Source organism: Mercenaria mercenaria, chromosome 18 (genome assembly GCF_021730395.1).
Source record: "Mercenaria mercenaria strain notata chromosome 18, MADL_Memer_1, whole genome shotgun sequence".
Taxonomy (NCBI): Eukaryota; Metazoa; Mollusca; class Bivalvia; order Venerida; family Veneridae; genus Mercenaria; species Mercenaria mercenaria.
The window spans coordinates 3,742,405-3,759,332 of NC_069378.1; the positions used below are offsets into that span (position 1 = coordinate 3,742,405).

General features: G+C 33.5%; 1 protein-coding gene across 2 annotated transcripts; it reads left to right on the forward strand.

Annotated features, from left to right (window-relative positions):
- Positions 1 to 6,111: 6,111 nt before the first annotated feature.
- On the forward strand, positions 6,112 to 16,290 carry LOC123538579 (perlucin-like). 2 transcript variants are annotated; one of them, XM_045322788.2, is made up of 4 exons: positions 6,112 to 6,686; positions 14,321 to 14,364; positions 14,790 to 14,874; positions 15,282 to 16,290. In XM_045322788.2, exons 1-4 carry the CDS (start codon positions 6,374 to 6,376, stop codon positions 15,512 to 15,514), a joined length of 675 nt encoding a protein of 224 aa, XP_045178723.2. In that variant the 5' UTR covers positions 6,112 to 6,373; the 3' UTR covers positions 15,515 to 16,290. The 2 variants fall into 2 exon arrangements, with proteins under 2 accessions (XP_045178723.2, XP_045178722.2); XM_045322787.2 differs by having other exon boundaries at positions 6,118 to 6,686; positions 15,279 to 16,290.
- Positions 16,291 to 16,928: the final 638 nt, after the last annotated feature.

Genomic DNA, 16,928 nt, shown 5'->3' on the forward strand with positions numbered 1-16,928 from the left:
TAAAATATGCATCATGTCATTTATTGATGGTTATTCCAGTACCCCTGACGGCAAACATTTTTTATAATCGCATTTATAAACATGTTTATAAACATTTTACATGAAACGCCTACATCCCGCGATTCGGTAAAATATTTCCTACTGTATTTGATAAATAGTATTTTATTATGAAATTAAGCTCAACTGTTGACAGAAATGAATGAATATTAAGCGGTCTAAAGAACTTACGCAAGAAATATTTACATTATAAGTGCACACGGTTTTAAAGACATTTCATGAAAATATGTTATAACACATTACAGACAGATGAAAACGCAACGTACAATAATATGTAATTTATCCTCAATCAAATAACATACATAAAAATTTCACCATTTAAATGTTGAATTCCTGTTGAGATAAGCCACAATAAATGGGGGAGGTGGGGGAGTTGAGTGGGGGGGGGGGGACGGGCACAGAAAGGGGATTTTGTAATGGACCTGTGAATATATATATATTTTTAAAAAAGAATGGGAAATGTAGGTTATAGTCTGATGTCTACCCATGTCGGATACAATGCCTGGAAGTGCACCTAAGATCTTCCTCAACCATTAAATGCTACCATAATACATAAATTGTGCCACTATTACTAATTAGAAAAAGAAATTGATTGTATAAAAATAAAATTTTCTTTTGTCAATTAAATTAGTAAACCGTAAGTAGTGTAATGCGCAAGTGTAAACTATAAGTTAAGTTTTAAAGGTCCATAATGATTTATTTTATCTTAAAAACAAGATGATACAGCTTTCCAAATAGATGTTATGTGTACTTACATTGTTAGAAAAGCACTACCCCTAATATTGCACATAACTTATATAGTTAGCAATATTCAAACCTTTGACAAATGTTAAAGAAAGAAATTATCAGAAATAGGATTTGACAAGAAATTAATGTATTTCATGTTCATAACGGAAAATGTGGCAGCCACTGTATTTTAAACAAAGGCATTATTGCAAATGTTCAAAACATAAATTTATTTGTCCCTGGTTTCATGTAATAATATTGAAATATCAAGGAAATTATTTTCATTTAATACAAGGAGGATGTTTTTTGTTCATAACATGGGCAAGCATTATATTTATAAGAGATTTGAATGTTTAAACATGACGACAAGAACACTGATACGGCAATGTTTTCGCTACATAGGGCACATAAAAAGAAAGTGATACATGTATTCAGTTTAAACTGATCCATTTTACAATCATTTTGTATTATTTCTTCTGTCAATATTCTATAGGTCATCTTTTTGATAAGAATTATGTGCTGAACATCCATATCGTTGAAACGCTTATCTGTTTTGTTGTTGTTGTTTTTTTTGTCAACGGAATGGAAAGGTGTCTTTCACATCTAATATCCCTCTTAAACATACAATTAATATCCGTCTTAAACATACAATTAATATCCCTCTTAAATATACAATACGTTTCTTATATTGTTGTATTTTTATCACACATTCTCCGTAGGACAGCTTAGCTACTTCTGAATATATTCCATCATTATAAAATTAAGTTTTCAAGAAGTTCCACTGCCAAATAAAATCAACTTTGAAAGGTTACACATGAGTGATTCTGCACATTCCTAAAACCTAAGCTTATTTCATCTCAAGGTAGCAATTGGAGTTCGTTACAGTTCACCATAAATATTGTACTGGGCGTCTTTTGACGAACACACATTACGAATTAAATAACTTTCGATATCAAAGGTTTTATGAACACCACATTCGTTTGATCCATAATTTAATACAAAAAGCATTATTGAATAGTGATCGCATAACTGTAAATGTTTTTGTTTCTGTTTTTGTGTTTTTTAACGCCGTTTTTCAACAGTATTTCATTTATGTACCGGCGGGCAGTTACAGAGGTGGAGGACGAATGATTTCGGACACTATGTATTCTATCAATTCGTCACGGAGAACATACGCCTCGCCCGGGGATCGAACTCACGGCTCCGCGATCCGTAGATCTGCACTCTCCCTACTGAGCTAAGCAGACGGTCACTGTAAATGTGGACATCCTGACCAACAGGTAGTCGGTGTATTCATCCTAAAGAAAGAACACTGTTAACTATTTCTGAAACAAGAACACAGATTAATTTTGTGTTACAATGCCATCATTATGCAATGTCATTCATTAAAAGGTATATCTCAGTGGCTACATTATTTAGAGAGAAAAGAAAGAGATAAATTCTAATAAAGTGATTTATCTAAGCTTTAAAAGGCAAGGAATGCCTGAGAAGAAGTATTTAATATGAAAATCATCCTCAAGTCTTTCATAACGCTGAAAAAATTAATATCGGACCACTGTCACAAATTGACATACGGGCCTTAATTTATCTGTAGTGTAAATGCAGGTATTGCATCATCTTTTTGTAAATTTTTGAGTTATTGAGGTAAATGTCAGATTTCACGCATGAAATACCTCTTATATTTTTCTGTATTTCATAACATAAATTTCCATGTAAATTTCATTAAATTCTGTTCAGTAATAAGAAAGTTGATATTTTATAAACTTCAGTAATTTATGTTTTTATCCCCAAAACCACTATAATGGGCCTCAAATTGTCAATTTAAATTCGCGCCAAAGTAGTTAGATTTCCCGGCTATATCGTGAATCCCGTGAAAATGACAATAGTCATAGCTCACGGCTTAGCCGTGAATCCCATGAAATTTAGTATTTGGCGGGACATTATCCTTTAAATAGACTGGACTAGATATGCCTTGCGCACACCACCTTCCGACATTATAGACGAATCTATGTCTGAATTATTTTCTTGCTAGAAATTTATGCTCGATCGAGGTAAGAAATTTATTTGTTAGATTTTTGTATGATTTTTGCATTACGATTTTTTTTGGGTAAATTTTTGTTCATTCTACAGAATTCTGTAACATTTACTTTTCGGCATATGATTTTTGCTAGTTTCGGTATGTCAGGATGATTTATTAAATTTTTCAGACTTTTGTAAATTATTTAGAAAGAGGAATCTAAAATGTTTCATTTATATAAGATGTAAAATTTGTACTGAAATTTGTAACATGATATTTATAAAGTACTTTGTTTCAAAAACTTATGTCAAACATTTCGTTATTATGGAACGCCATTACTGCATTGTATTGTTATGTATAAATTTATATGGCAAGTCTAGTACCATGTATATATTATTGTAATATGAAATTGTGTGACAGTCTATTGCATACACATACAAGGTCCGTTTTAGTGTATGGCATTAGATATTATATGGATGCCAACTATCATATAACGTTTGATTTATATTGAATTTTGTTAATTTGTAGTTGTAAATAATAGCTGCAGTTTATCATATCCGTATCTATAATGTTTCATCATATACTTTTCATATCTTTTTCATACTTTAACTTTAGTCTTTTAAGTAAGTAATCTTTGTAATAATGGAAGTAATAAGTGACGTATTTTAATCATGTGACGTTTGAACTTAGTAGCACATATATTTTGTATAAGTAGCACGTATTATTTATGGGAACCTACGGAGGTATGGTATACCCAAAGGAGCAGTTTTATGCCCTGACTTATTTGTTTTGCTATGGTGCTTACCATATGTTATATATTTTAGTTTCTTCTGCAAGACGATTTTACCTGGTGATGTCATAACCCGGAAGTACAATGCCCGAGGTTCACTTGTCTTCACTCGCCTGGATGTGATATTCCCAGCGCAGAGCTTTCGTCCCATGGTTGTGCCGTAAACCGCAAAGACGATGATTTTTGTTATCCTCTGAAGTCAGCTCAGGGATGCAATCACCTACCACCATAGGGAGCCAATACGGAATCAACGTATTCACGGTTTAAAGGGACTGTATTTTGAATTTAGAAGCTATGTTTTGTTTGTGCTACTTAAAGTTCACAATTACATTAAAGACCTGTGTCACGTCAGATTAGAATGGACTATAAGAACTTTTGTATCTAGAGATACTGAACTTTCTTTTTTTTTCTTTCTTCTAATCAGTTTTTTTTTCTTTTCATATCTATTCATTGTTAATAATCATCTTATGTAAATAAATTTGTAAATATTGTAAAGGGTGTTGATTTGTTCTGATGGTTACTGTCGCCGGTACGGCCTTTCCTGTCACAACCACTACTGAAAAAGATATGGCAGTTTGTAATTTATCAAAATGGCTGGTTATGGTGGCAGCCATTTGTGTGTGTTTATGACGTTACTAACACACTGCTGAATTCTTTATTTAACAAATAACCTTTAGAATAGATTATCTCAATGTGTTTTGAGTGTAAGATTTAAAACATGGTAATTTCTTTCATTGTAGCAGGAAGAAGTAGAGAAAAGGTTTTACAAAAATAAGTAGATACAGTTCAGATATTTATCCAGAAAATTTTATAAATCCTCAAGTTTGTTTCTTGTTGTCGTGGAAACAACATGGCCGTCATGGCCGTGATCGAATATTGAAATGTTGATAGCTTTCTCATTTTAAGCCAACTTTGAATTTTTTTTCACTTCTGTAAATAATTTAAGTAGCCTAGCCTTTATGAACAACATTGCCTATCCGTTTAAATGTTATAATTTTTAGGAAAAACAGTAATCAATAGATTTAGATAAAGGAAATAGAGATTTCAACGGTGTACTAAAGTATCAGATTATGTTTATTACTGTTGCTTGATTGCGAGTTTTGAAATATTTAATGGAGATTCACGGGACGACGGATGTTGGTTAATATTTCACTTTGTCATAGGAAATTGTTCTGCTTTGTACTCACGCCCTTTCATCATTTATCATTGATATTGGATACTTAAAATGCGTCATAATGATAAATAATTAACAAGTTACCTGCAATGAAATGCTGGAATTAAACGCTGGAATAAACATAATAACTTATATAATTTAGTAATTTCCGCAAGTACATTGATTTACATAAGAACATGACTCTGAACAAATAAGGGGCATCCGTGGCCGCTGACCTCAAACCACTTGCCCCTCGCCGATGTTGGTTCAAGCCTCACACGGGACGTTGCATTCTTCATGTGCGGAAGCTGCCCAGCTGGCTTAGGGAAGGTCGGTGGTTCTACAAAGGTGCCCGCTCGTGATGAAATAATGCAAGGTGGGGCACCTGAGATCTACTTCCATCATCAAAGCTGGAGCTTTAATTGTGTTGGTGCGACATTGAATGCAACAAAAAAAGAAACAAAATACAAAATTATGGCAAATATTCTTGATTACAATGACGTGTTGTTGAACTCTTTCATTGAACAACGAAAACATGTTAAGATACCAAGACGATTATACTTCATACATGTATATTGTAAAGCTTGGAAGAACGACTGGAAATGAAAATGGTTACAGGACTTTCGTAGATCTCATATAAACATGCACAAACCTAGGAGACAATAGCAATAGCGGTCTTAAGTGCCGTGTGGCGACTGGACTGTAACCAGACTTCCCCTACTGGCACTAATTTGAGCCGGCCATGAGAAAACCAACATAGTGGCTTTGCGACCAGCATGGATCCAGACCAGCGTGCGTATTCGCGCAGTCTGGTCAGGATCCATGCTGTTTGCTAACGGTTTCTTTAATTGCAATAGGCTTTGAAAGCGAACAGCATGGATCCTGACCAGACTGCGCGGATGCACAGGTTGGTCTGGATTCATGCTGGTCGCAAAGCAACTCTGTTGGTTTTCTCATGGCGCAGCTCATTATATTTCGTGGTCCTTTGAGATCATGAAAAACATTCACCATTATTGCAAAAGAATTCCTCTTAAGCCGGTGCTAAAGGATGTTCAACATTTTATTACCTCTTATGAACAGATGAGTCAAACAGAGTCTGCTTTTATTTTCCTTGGTTGCGTTTCATGCTTTCGAAGGATTTCTTAATAATATTTTTGTATGCGTATATCTCAATGGTTTGGCCAAAGGCGGAGATGATTTCTGAGATAAATATTTTTTAAATCTTCCAGACACTTCGATAAACAGAATCTGTACTTTCTAATCTTCAACACAACACTTGGGTAAACAGACTCTGTTTCCAAAACAAATATATACTTAACTGATACCTGTTCTACTCAAAAGAAGGCATATACTGTCGAGGAATAACTAATTGAAATTTAATCTATAACGATGGCATGAACACTTTTTCCTACGTTGCTGTTGACTGAAACATTGGATATAATTTGCAAATTAATCGAACAGCAACTAATATGCGATATTTTAACAACATTTAGCAATTATTTCTTTCTATAATTCTGCCGCTAAATTTTAACGTGCACTACCTTGATTCTAATATCAAATATCAAATCGATATTTGGGCATTTGTGTGCGTTTGAATTGATATGCGCCAAACACTCTTTGCAAAGTCACCATGCAGATAACATACTTATCTCTCGCTCTTTATTTTCTGTTCATTTACGCGGGATTCGATGGTGCTTTTGCCGGTACTAACTTTAAGTACATCAGAAGTGGGGATTTAGAAGGACATACCTGTCCAGCTGACCAGACTATTTTCGAAGATAAAGGAAGTGTTGCACAATGTTTATCGATGTGTTCTGAAATATCCACGTGTTTTGGCGTGTTCAGACAGCCGCAGAACAGCCATTGTTTAGGATGCAAGGACAGGTTTTTGACAAGCGACAAAGCTCCCTTACTGAATGGAACACAATATTATAGGCGCCAGAGTAAGTCCTCGTTCTTACTTAAAAACAATTTATAAAATTATTGAATACATTATTACCTTTGGTTGAATAAACGGTAAGGTTTTATTTTCACAAATATATTTCATAAAATGATAACTCATAGAACGTTGTATTAAAATATTAATGATCTGGCTATTCTGAGATACACCGCAAGTTTGTCGTTTTATTTTGTCTGGGACATGACTCGTTTGTCATCAGTTTCTGAGTCAGAGGTTGCTTAACTGGCTTACTATTAAAACGGCGAAAGATTAATTTAGAAAAACAATAGAAACAACAGCATCAAAATTATAAAAGTGTAAACTTAAAAATCTAATGATTTACTACAGAGTTTGAAACAAAATGATTTAACAGGTCTATGTTTGGTACCATATTTACTGCCCAGCAATAGGACTACATCGGCTCATTATAAGTACACTGTATGAAATGTATCAGAATATATTTTTACAACAATGAAATGCATTAAACATTCTAAAATATTACATTGTTTGTGATAATGTATTACTTTAATGTTAAAATACCTTACATTCTTATCAATAGAACAAAATGTGTTTAACTGTATCGGGCTCACAAATAAAACATCTAAAAGATTAAAAAAAAACGCATTTAGTTGCTTATTGTGGAAAAAAAATTAATAAGTAATAATGACAATATCAACAGTTAAGATATCAACAGTTTTATGGAGAACATTCTGTTACGATTTGAAAAAGTTGTTTCTAATATTTCAAGGGTTACAATGCTTTGAATTAAATCAGCGAACGCGTTTAGAGATGTGACGTCAAGAATATCATAAATACAGTATGACGTCGTTGTGCAGGAGTTGTACATCGCGTGTCTAACATTTATGCGACAAATTATTTATATCACCAAATTGTTAATGTATGTTTGAATGTTTAAAGACTGTTTTTAAAAAAAGTTTACTTAACAATAACGTTACAGTGTATGTTTTGTTTCAGCACGTGACTTTTCGTAATTAACCTTTGTTTCTCTTGGTCATAGGTTGATTTAAATATCGGTTGTCATGACAACACAAATAATATTTATTTGTAAAATATCTTAGAATTTACTTTGTCTTGGATAACAAAATTACAATATACTAGTTTCTAATTTCTGCATGAACACAACAAAAACAGTGGTTTTAATGGTTTATTTCCTATAATGTAAAAGCCATATAATGTCTGTAATTATACATAGCCCGGCTTATAAGTCATTCGATCTTGCACTTTTTAGTAGAGACAAGCCGTAAACATAAAATGATTGAAGGTTATGTCAAACAGAAATCTGGATATGGAACACTGACTTTTCGCACCTTCTTTTGTCAGGGGCAGACAACTCATATAGCGGATATTTTCAGCAAATTTCTTTTTAAATCGTCATATTTCATTCAGTTTTTAATAAAATTTTACGATTTTTGAGATTTAAGTGTTTTGCCTTAGTATCTTTCTATTTATAGTATTAAAATCAGGTTTACTCTCAAGTTTATTCATGCGCAACGACTCCTGTTATTTTGATAAAAAATGCTCTTAGTAGTTACATTTTTTAATGGATCCTGACAAAATTGTTATATAATTTATCTTTATAGGAATGCAAAATTGAAATAATGTAAATAAATAATATATTTCAGAAAAATGACAAAAATATTCATTGTTGTTTATAAACAGCTATCGGTCCTTCTTTTTTATCAAAATTACCGTAAAATGTTTGTAATGTAATATTCATTTTTCAATACAAAGCCCTTTAAACAACACTTATTACACTTTTGTGTCATATAAATCCGCGATTAAATATATCATTTTCCTGAAAAAGAATCAGTAAACGCAATTAAAAGGGAGGTAATCGGTAAATGGAAATATAGTGCGCGTATTTGTTGCATTACCATGAGTAATGTGCTATAATATTGGTTAGTTACAAGTATCCAGGCACTTATGTATTTATATTAAATGGTTCGTAGTCTCAAAAAGAATAATTAAGTGGAATCATTCATGGCGATTTAACATTAAATAAATTGCACATTCTGACATAGCTGGATTTGGTTGCAAGTTAAACAAAGAAGAAAGTAGTCAATCTCTAAAAAGTTAAAAAAAAGAAGGCTTAATATCATGGGGGCGTAGCTCGAGTGATATAATAATACGCATCAGAACGACAAACAAAGAAGGGCAAATCACTAAATTAGATATATAATTTCGATTCTAACACGTTACGAAGGCCTTTAAAGTACATCCTTGACGACATCCATCAAATGCTAGTATTTGCCTATTTTCTATTTTGTGTTGATTTCTTTTCCTGCGCGACTGACGTAATAATTGAAACGTCAGGAAAATGTACTGATATATAAAAATACACAATTATCAGCTAGGAAAATGAATTCGGTTGTGTTAGAATCTGCGATAAACAACGGTTGACGCGCGGACCGGTAAAACAGCATTATGAAGTCCATTATGACGTCAAATGGTGGCATGACGTCCGGTTTACTACTACTTGGATAAATGAAGCCCAGCAATATTTTATCATAAAAGTTCGATGACCATGTAAGATTAAAAATAAAGAAGGCCGTTGAGTGGTTTTTCACCAATTTTGTCACGGTTCAGAGCTCATATGCGCAGGAATTGAACCAAAATGTTTTTAATATAATATCTAATTAAAATGCGATATTTTTAACAACGTGATTTATATAAAGGCATGAGAGTGATATTTTAAGTGAAATGTTTCTAGCAATCTAACAAAGCTGTTTTACTCTTTGTAACGGCATGATGTGTGTTTCATTCTGTATATTTTTGCAAATTTAGGTAATAAAAGATATACTCAAATAAATAGTACTAAGTCGCAATTTATTGATTACATTAATCAAACTGTATTTTATCTGACATATGAATATTTTTAGATTGAAGGAAAATTGACACCAGAACATAATTTAATCACACAAAGCATGAAAAAGTCTTACAGAGTTATTATTCACCTATCATCCTAAAGGTCTATGGCCATAGTTTAAAATAAAAATCGGCTAAATATATTCGTGTTTAAATGTTAAGGGGTGTGTATTTCGAACGCGTCAATGCAGTAACTGCTAATTTGCTATTTATATCATATAAGTACATTTTTTATTTGTCTTTCTTTAACATTGTTTACACTGATTCAGTTTTGCATTACTTTAACTGTTTTTCAACTTACGGCATACATTTATACTAGCATGCATCATCATGAAAGTGTCTTATGACTAATGTCCAGTGTAATTACAAAAGAATAACGTTCTAATATTTGCAGTCCCGTTTTGGAAAGCCAATTAACTTCGGTAGAACTATTTATTTCATTTCATTTCATCAAATGCAATCGTTTTAGCGTACTAAGTTGTGTAAAAAATGCTTATGTTCATCTTACATTCCCTTTCATTAAGAAATAGACTGTGGTTTAGTGATTCACATCTGGGTATGAAATATATGGACGTGTTTATTTTATAACGGGCGGTAGCCTTCACACGCACTTTAAATAAAAATCATTTATTACATACCAAAATATAAATTTGTAAACCACGATGGTGATATGTATATTATAACTACTACTTGAAATATTCAGTCTAATTTTACATATTTTGGGAGTTGTACTTCTTGAGAACACTACATCAAATGTATTAATGTGGTGTCACAATGCATTTTCCTCAGTGGTCACATCCGGTAACATACACATTTACTATACCGCAATTGTTCCGCCTTTAGAAACATATGTAAAAGTACATTTATAAATATGTTGTCTACAGTCATACGAAAGACTAGCACAGTATATCATCTCACAGGTGAAATGCAGTTTGATATAAATATTTTAAAGTCGCCACACTATAAGAAAACATTAAGCAATCATACATTTTTTCTCATTAATTTATATAGTAAAATAAATAATGTATCTTTGACAGGTAAAAACACCACAAAAAAATGAAATTTAGTAAGGAAATCGTTTCAAACATGCGCAAATGTTTATTCATCAGTTAAAATGTATATTCGGATGAGTACAGCCCCCCCCCCCCCCCCAAACTCCTCCTCTCCCCACAAAACACACACACAGCACACTTTCTTTCCGGATATTTTACCTCATCGGGATCAACTTGCATTAGTTCGTGTCAAAACATTATCTCTCACATGCCACTTTTAACAAAGCAGTCTGACAGACTGATAAATCCTCCGCCACTGTTATGGATAGTGAAAGGGTAAACCTTTGACCTTGAGTTGTGGCCTTGACCTTGAACTGACATGGCTTACTCATAAATTCTGCACATTGTCTTGATGAGGTGATAATTTGACCTAAGTTTTATGAAAATCCTTCAAGGGGTTTAGGAGATACAGAGCTCAAATCTTTGATCTTGAGTTGTGACCTTGACCTTGAGTTGACATGTCTGACCCATGGGTTCTTGATGAGGTGATCATTTGACCCAAGTTTGATGAAAATCCTTCAAGGGGTTGAGGAGATACAGAGTGGACACAAAGTGGACACAAAGTGGAAGGCTCAAACATTTAACCCAAAGTTGTGACCTTGAGCTTGAGCTTGCATGGCTGACTCATAAGTTCTGCACATCGTCTTGATGAGGTAATCATTTGACTCAAGTTTGATGAAAATCCTTCCAGGGGTTTAGGAGATACAGAGGGGACACAAAATGGAAGGCTCAAACCTTTGACTTTGAGATGTGACCTTGATCTTGAGCCGGCATGGCTGGATAATAAGTTCTGCACATCGTCTTGATGAGGTGATTATTTGACCAAAGTTTTATAATATTCCTTCAAGGAGTTTAGGAGATATGGAGCGGACACGAAATGGACGGCTAAAACATTTGACTTTGAGGTGTGACCTTGGCCTTGAGCCGACAAGGCTGACTCATAAGTTCTGCAAATCGTCTTGATGGGGTGACCATTTGACATAAGTTTCATGAAAATCCTTCAAGGGGTTTAGGAGATATGGAGCGGAAACAAGTGTTACGGACAGACGGACGTCCGGACGAAGATTATTCCTATAACCCCCACCACTCGTGGCGGGGGATTAAAAATGGAGTTCTAAACAAATGTTTTAAATGACTACAATAAACAATAAAATATGAGCTACATACTTAAATAAATATATATTAAGTTTTTCTATTGAGCCGCTTCTAAATGGGTTGAGGCATTGATGTGAATAAAGGTAGTTGATATTGCATGTTTCAATTAGCTGTAATTTTGACATTTTACTAACAATATACTTTTCTAAATGAGTAAACATATGTGCGTGTAGTTATATGAAATGTGTTTGAAAAGGTCTTAGTATTACGCTAGAATATTTGGTAAGTGCATGTTCTCATATAGTTTACAGCTGTATGCAACATCGTGGTACAAATAAAATTTACCTGACATATCTCTACAAATATATAATTATATGTCATCTCTTAGCCTAGCTCTGTTGCGAAATAGTCATAAAAATAACCACTCTACATCGTTCTTAATCATGTTATAGCAAGTAATATATCGCTGCAAATGTATAGAAAAGTGTTTAATTCGAATTAAGATCTACGTATAAATTGATTATTACATAAATACGAGGTTTAGTTCGTATCCACAAAAAAAATAAAATGCAACATTTAGAATGAGCAAAACATGAAGCATCTCTCCCGTATGTGTGGACAAGATTAAAAAGACCCGAAAAGGCATTTATAGTCGGAATAATTCTAAAGCGATATAATCTAATTATGATCACATGCTTCCTCTTTTTTATAACACTATTTTATTAAAAAAAAATGTCTTTGTTTGAAAACAGGATGTAAAGTTTACGAAATGTGATATGTCGTTTCAGATAATTTATCCCTGTTCATACAAATTATTCCAAAAGTAACCTTTCTTTGACATTTCTTAAAATAATGTAACTTTGAGAAGCTCTACATAGCCTAATTGTTTTGTCACCAGATTATAAGAAATTTCGAAAAGGGCGATACAATTTTATACGTTGCTGAACATGATCAAAATATTTTTACGAATTCAATAGTCCTAATGATGACGTCATAAAACTGTTTACCCTGGCTTTCATGGTTGACTGATTCGAGTGTTCCATATCCTGAATTTATCTTCTGGTATTGTTCTTTAAGAAATGTATTGTCTTAAGTCTCTACTAAAATGTGCAAGGTTCAGCCATATTTTAGGATTTATAAGCCGGGCTAACAGGTTTTCTCGTGAAATAGGCTATACATACATAACACGTAAACTCTTATTTATACTATATCAAAATTGTATTTGCTTAAACGAATAAACAACTGAAATTAGATGTTTGAAATTACGTTTTAACCAATTAAAGTTTTTGAAATCCGTACTTTGAAGTCCTATTTCCCAGTAATTGGACCTTAGTTCTTTGCTTGATGGTCAATCAGAACAACATGAATGCAGCTGTTTATATTATGGTCTTCAAATAGTGCCATCGTTTTGTTGTCACAGGTAAATGCATATTACGATAACACGATTTGGTAGCACAACAAAACGATGATGATAATACAATGTGTCAGCAAGATAACAGGATGCGACAGTACAACATTAATGCCACGTTTTTACTTCCTATTGTAATGCTGTCGCATGAGTTGTCTTGATATAACATCGTGTTGTCGCATCGTGTTAGCGTGCTATAATGGTCGACATAACGACATTAATATCGCACAATAGTATTGCGTTGTCGTGATGCTGAAGTCGACAGAACGACGATACGATATTTGTATCGTGTTTTCGCGTTCTGGTTTGATATGCGCAATAATCCACTATAATATTTTTACTGCGAATATATATTAGTATAATCAGAACGCAGTATCACAATATTAATGCCGTACGTTCGTATTTTGGGTCCCGGCATTACAACAACACGATACTAATGCGCCGTATTAATGTTGTACTGTTGACCGCGACACCACGACATGGCGATATAATAGCATTACAACACGATCCTTTAGCACGACAACGTGGTGCGGCTTCACGACAATACGATGTTATACCGCCCTCACCTAGTGTTATTGTGCTATCGCAATATCGCCCTTACCTCAGAGGGTTCGTCAGTACAACATTGCGTTGGCCCTATCGGAAGACCGTACTATATCGATGATCCTTATTTACCAAATTGGCTGACTGAATTGTTCCAAATTACAGGGAGAAATGTTTCAATAAGTTTGATTGCCAGCAGATATTGTAAAGCAAACAAACGACACAATTTATATAAAAATATAAACAGACGTGTATCATATTTGTTTTACAATAATTTACGGTAAAATTACTACCTCAGCCTGTATCTGCATGCCGTATAGCATGTATTATAACACAATAGGAAGTATTAATTTCAACCGCAGTTTGGTTGCGTCACTTACATAACAATTTCACTTGATCAATGCCGCTAGTTCAATCTGTTTTGATGTCGCAATCAGCGCATTATGTAATGTACGGAAACTAATTATAATGTCTAAATATTTGATATCACAATTTAAATTAACTAAACTAAAATGTTTCAATGATAGAATGCACACTTACGCTCGAAAAATATCAAAAGGACTTATCAAAATAAGTCTTTTTTTTTTTTTTTGGATGGCTTTAAAACTTTTGACTCAATTAAACAAAACTGATTTGTTTCTGAATCTCTTGCAGCGTACAGATTTGTTGAGGAAGGAAAGACATGGTATGAGGCTAAGGTAAGTAGTTTACCCCGTACGTATAGGTATTTTTTCCCCTTCTTTATCTATATAAAGCCGCCATTTTGTTTTGTGGAGACAATTCTTTGAAATCAGTCAGGCGTGGAGCTAACAGTATAATAAGGACTGCCAATGTAATATGTATTTATAAATCATTTGTCTTGTACTTTCCATGCATATTTTTGTGCAATGTAGTCATTTAAAGCAGGTATTTGATTCTCTGTAAGTGGTACTTAACTCGAGAAAGTAAATAATAAGTCTCCATACGGTAGCTCGGTATTAAACGTGTCGATTCAGCTGCTTGATGTCAGCGGAAGAAAAGGGTTTTTTTCTGATAATTTTAATAATAATAATAATTAATCTTGGAAAGTGCTTCTATCAAAATAATTTAGCCAAAATCAAGCAGTGTTTATTCTTTTTTACAGAACTATTGTGAGAAATTAGGCGGACGTTTAGCAGACATACAAACAATAGAAGAAGAAAAGTTTATAGAAGGAAACGTTATTTCGGGTCTGTGATTTTATAAAGTATATATCATATTGAATTTTTTGTGGCATTATTTAACATTCTTCACCATTGCAAAATATTATGTGAACTAGTATACCTTTCTTCTTTTTTTCCGGGATGGTATTCCTTAACACTGGGATATAACATATAGCTAAAGTACAAGATGAGACTACATCTATGTACCTTCATGTGGTTATTGATATTATACAATGCTATTGTCAAACATACTACATGTGTAGTCTTTTTTTTCAACATTTTTTGATGAAAAATAATTGTGTTGCCAATTTTATAAACCATTTAATTACAGTAGGATTTGCCGAGATGGTACACCTTTTTTAACCAATAGGCAGTCACTTAATTTGTGATCAGTCCAATTTTGTGTTTATGTTATGCATTTAATATTACAGCAGACGATAAAGAAATCTGGCTGGGTGCAACAGATGAGGAAAATGAGGGAACATTCCTCTGGCAAGACGGAACCAAAGTTTCTGATGCTTATGACAACTGGGGACCAAACCAACCAAATGGTGTGAATTTTGGAGCTGTTGCGCATTGTATGCAATTCTGGTTTGAAGGCGGGAAATGGACATGGAATGATGCAGCTTGTAGTAAATATATACCAAGCGTATGTGAATTCTACTGATACCACAGTGCTGGATGGTTTCGATTCTATTACTCATTGAAAACTTTGATAATTTAAACACTACCTTACATCTTTTCTTGTGGCTTGTCTTTTACTGGATGGTCAGCTATACTTTCACTTAGAAACTCTTACATGTGGTCCGCCCAAGAAGTTTATTAGATGGAGACCAAGATATCCAATCAGAAGATCATTAAATATTATGTTTGTATCCCGGCCGAGGCAGTTATTTTGTTCAGTTTGACTTTTACCCTTGGTTGTGTGGGGACTTTCTCAGGCGCTTGCGAAGAACAGGTTACGACTAGTAAGGAACTGAAGAGCGAAGAAACACCAGAAATTTGAGCTGATTTCTACTTTACCACAGCCTGACACGTTTTATAGCAGTGTGCTTTGTAATCCGAGAAGCAAACTAAGGCACGTTTCCGATTTCTGGTGTTGCTAATTATTGTTTATCTTTTTTCTTCGTATAATGTTACTCAAATGTAAGGAACCTATTTTAGTATAGTTATAAGGTTCTAAACTAAAATTGTGAATGTTAATATGTAAAGCAGATGTTGTATTTAAATGAGAGCGTTTACGACAAAAACAGTGTGTTTGTATATTCATTACAGTTTTAGATTTTAATCATTCTGTCATCAATTTGCAGATATGCTAAAGTATTGGTTGCATAATCGCTGTTTACAACGGTACAAAGCTTGACTGTATCGTTATAAAGTCATTATGAAAATACATTTTATCTTTTTATCAATTTGATTTGGAAATATAGGAGTGCAATGTTATTTTCATCGCATCTTTCTTTGCATTTTATGTTAAGCTTACGTATGGTGTATTGGTAAAGCTATCTAAGGTAAGCCTTGTGAGAGACCCTTTTACAATATTATCATAAAAGTTGTTTAAAGTCAAAATTTCAGAATTTTCTGTTTTTCGTTTGCTTATGTAATACTTACATCTTTGTATTATATTAAACGTGAAAACAATAAGACCTTCTATTATTTCATGATCGCCAGAGAGATAGAGGGTTAATTTGCATTTAAAAATGGTATCTAGTTTTGATGTTACAGTAGCAAATATAATAGATCCTACCAAGTCTTGCAGTGTTGTTTGACGGCCGTTAAAAGTCTATCCTTACATACACACAGTTCTGATATAGTTTCTGATCCTCATCCTCCTTTGTGGTCATGTGGTCCATTCAATATCTGTATAATTAAAAAAAGGCCGTTTTATCCGGTGCTAATTCGCCACTTTGTTATTTGTTGAATATATTAATTCCAAAGAACAAAGTGGCATTTAAAAACAAACATCAGCCGGGGTCCAAAATTATAAGGATGAGTTTGGAAACCAGTCTTACAACTCAAATACTTCCATTTTGACTGGTTATTCCTGAGATTATTTTTTAAACATCAAAGATTGGAACTAA

Excerpts from the sequence above, each read along its gene's own strand:
- LOC123538579 (XM_045322787.2), top strand. The coding sequence starts at position 6,374 with ATGCAGATAACATACTTATCTCTCGCTCTTTATTTTCTGTTCATTTAC. Across the intron at positions 14,365-14,789 it reads AGACATGGTATGAGGCTAAG|AACTATTGTGAGAAATTAGG; the intron begins GTAAGTAGTTTA and ends TCTTTTTTACAG. Across the intron at positions 14,875-15,278 it reads AGAAGGAAACGTTATTTCGG|CAGACGATAAAGAAATCTGG; the intron begins GTCTGTGATTTT and ends TTAATATTACAG.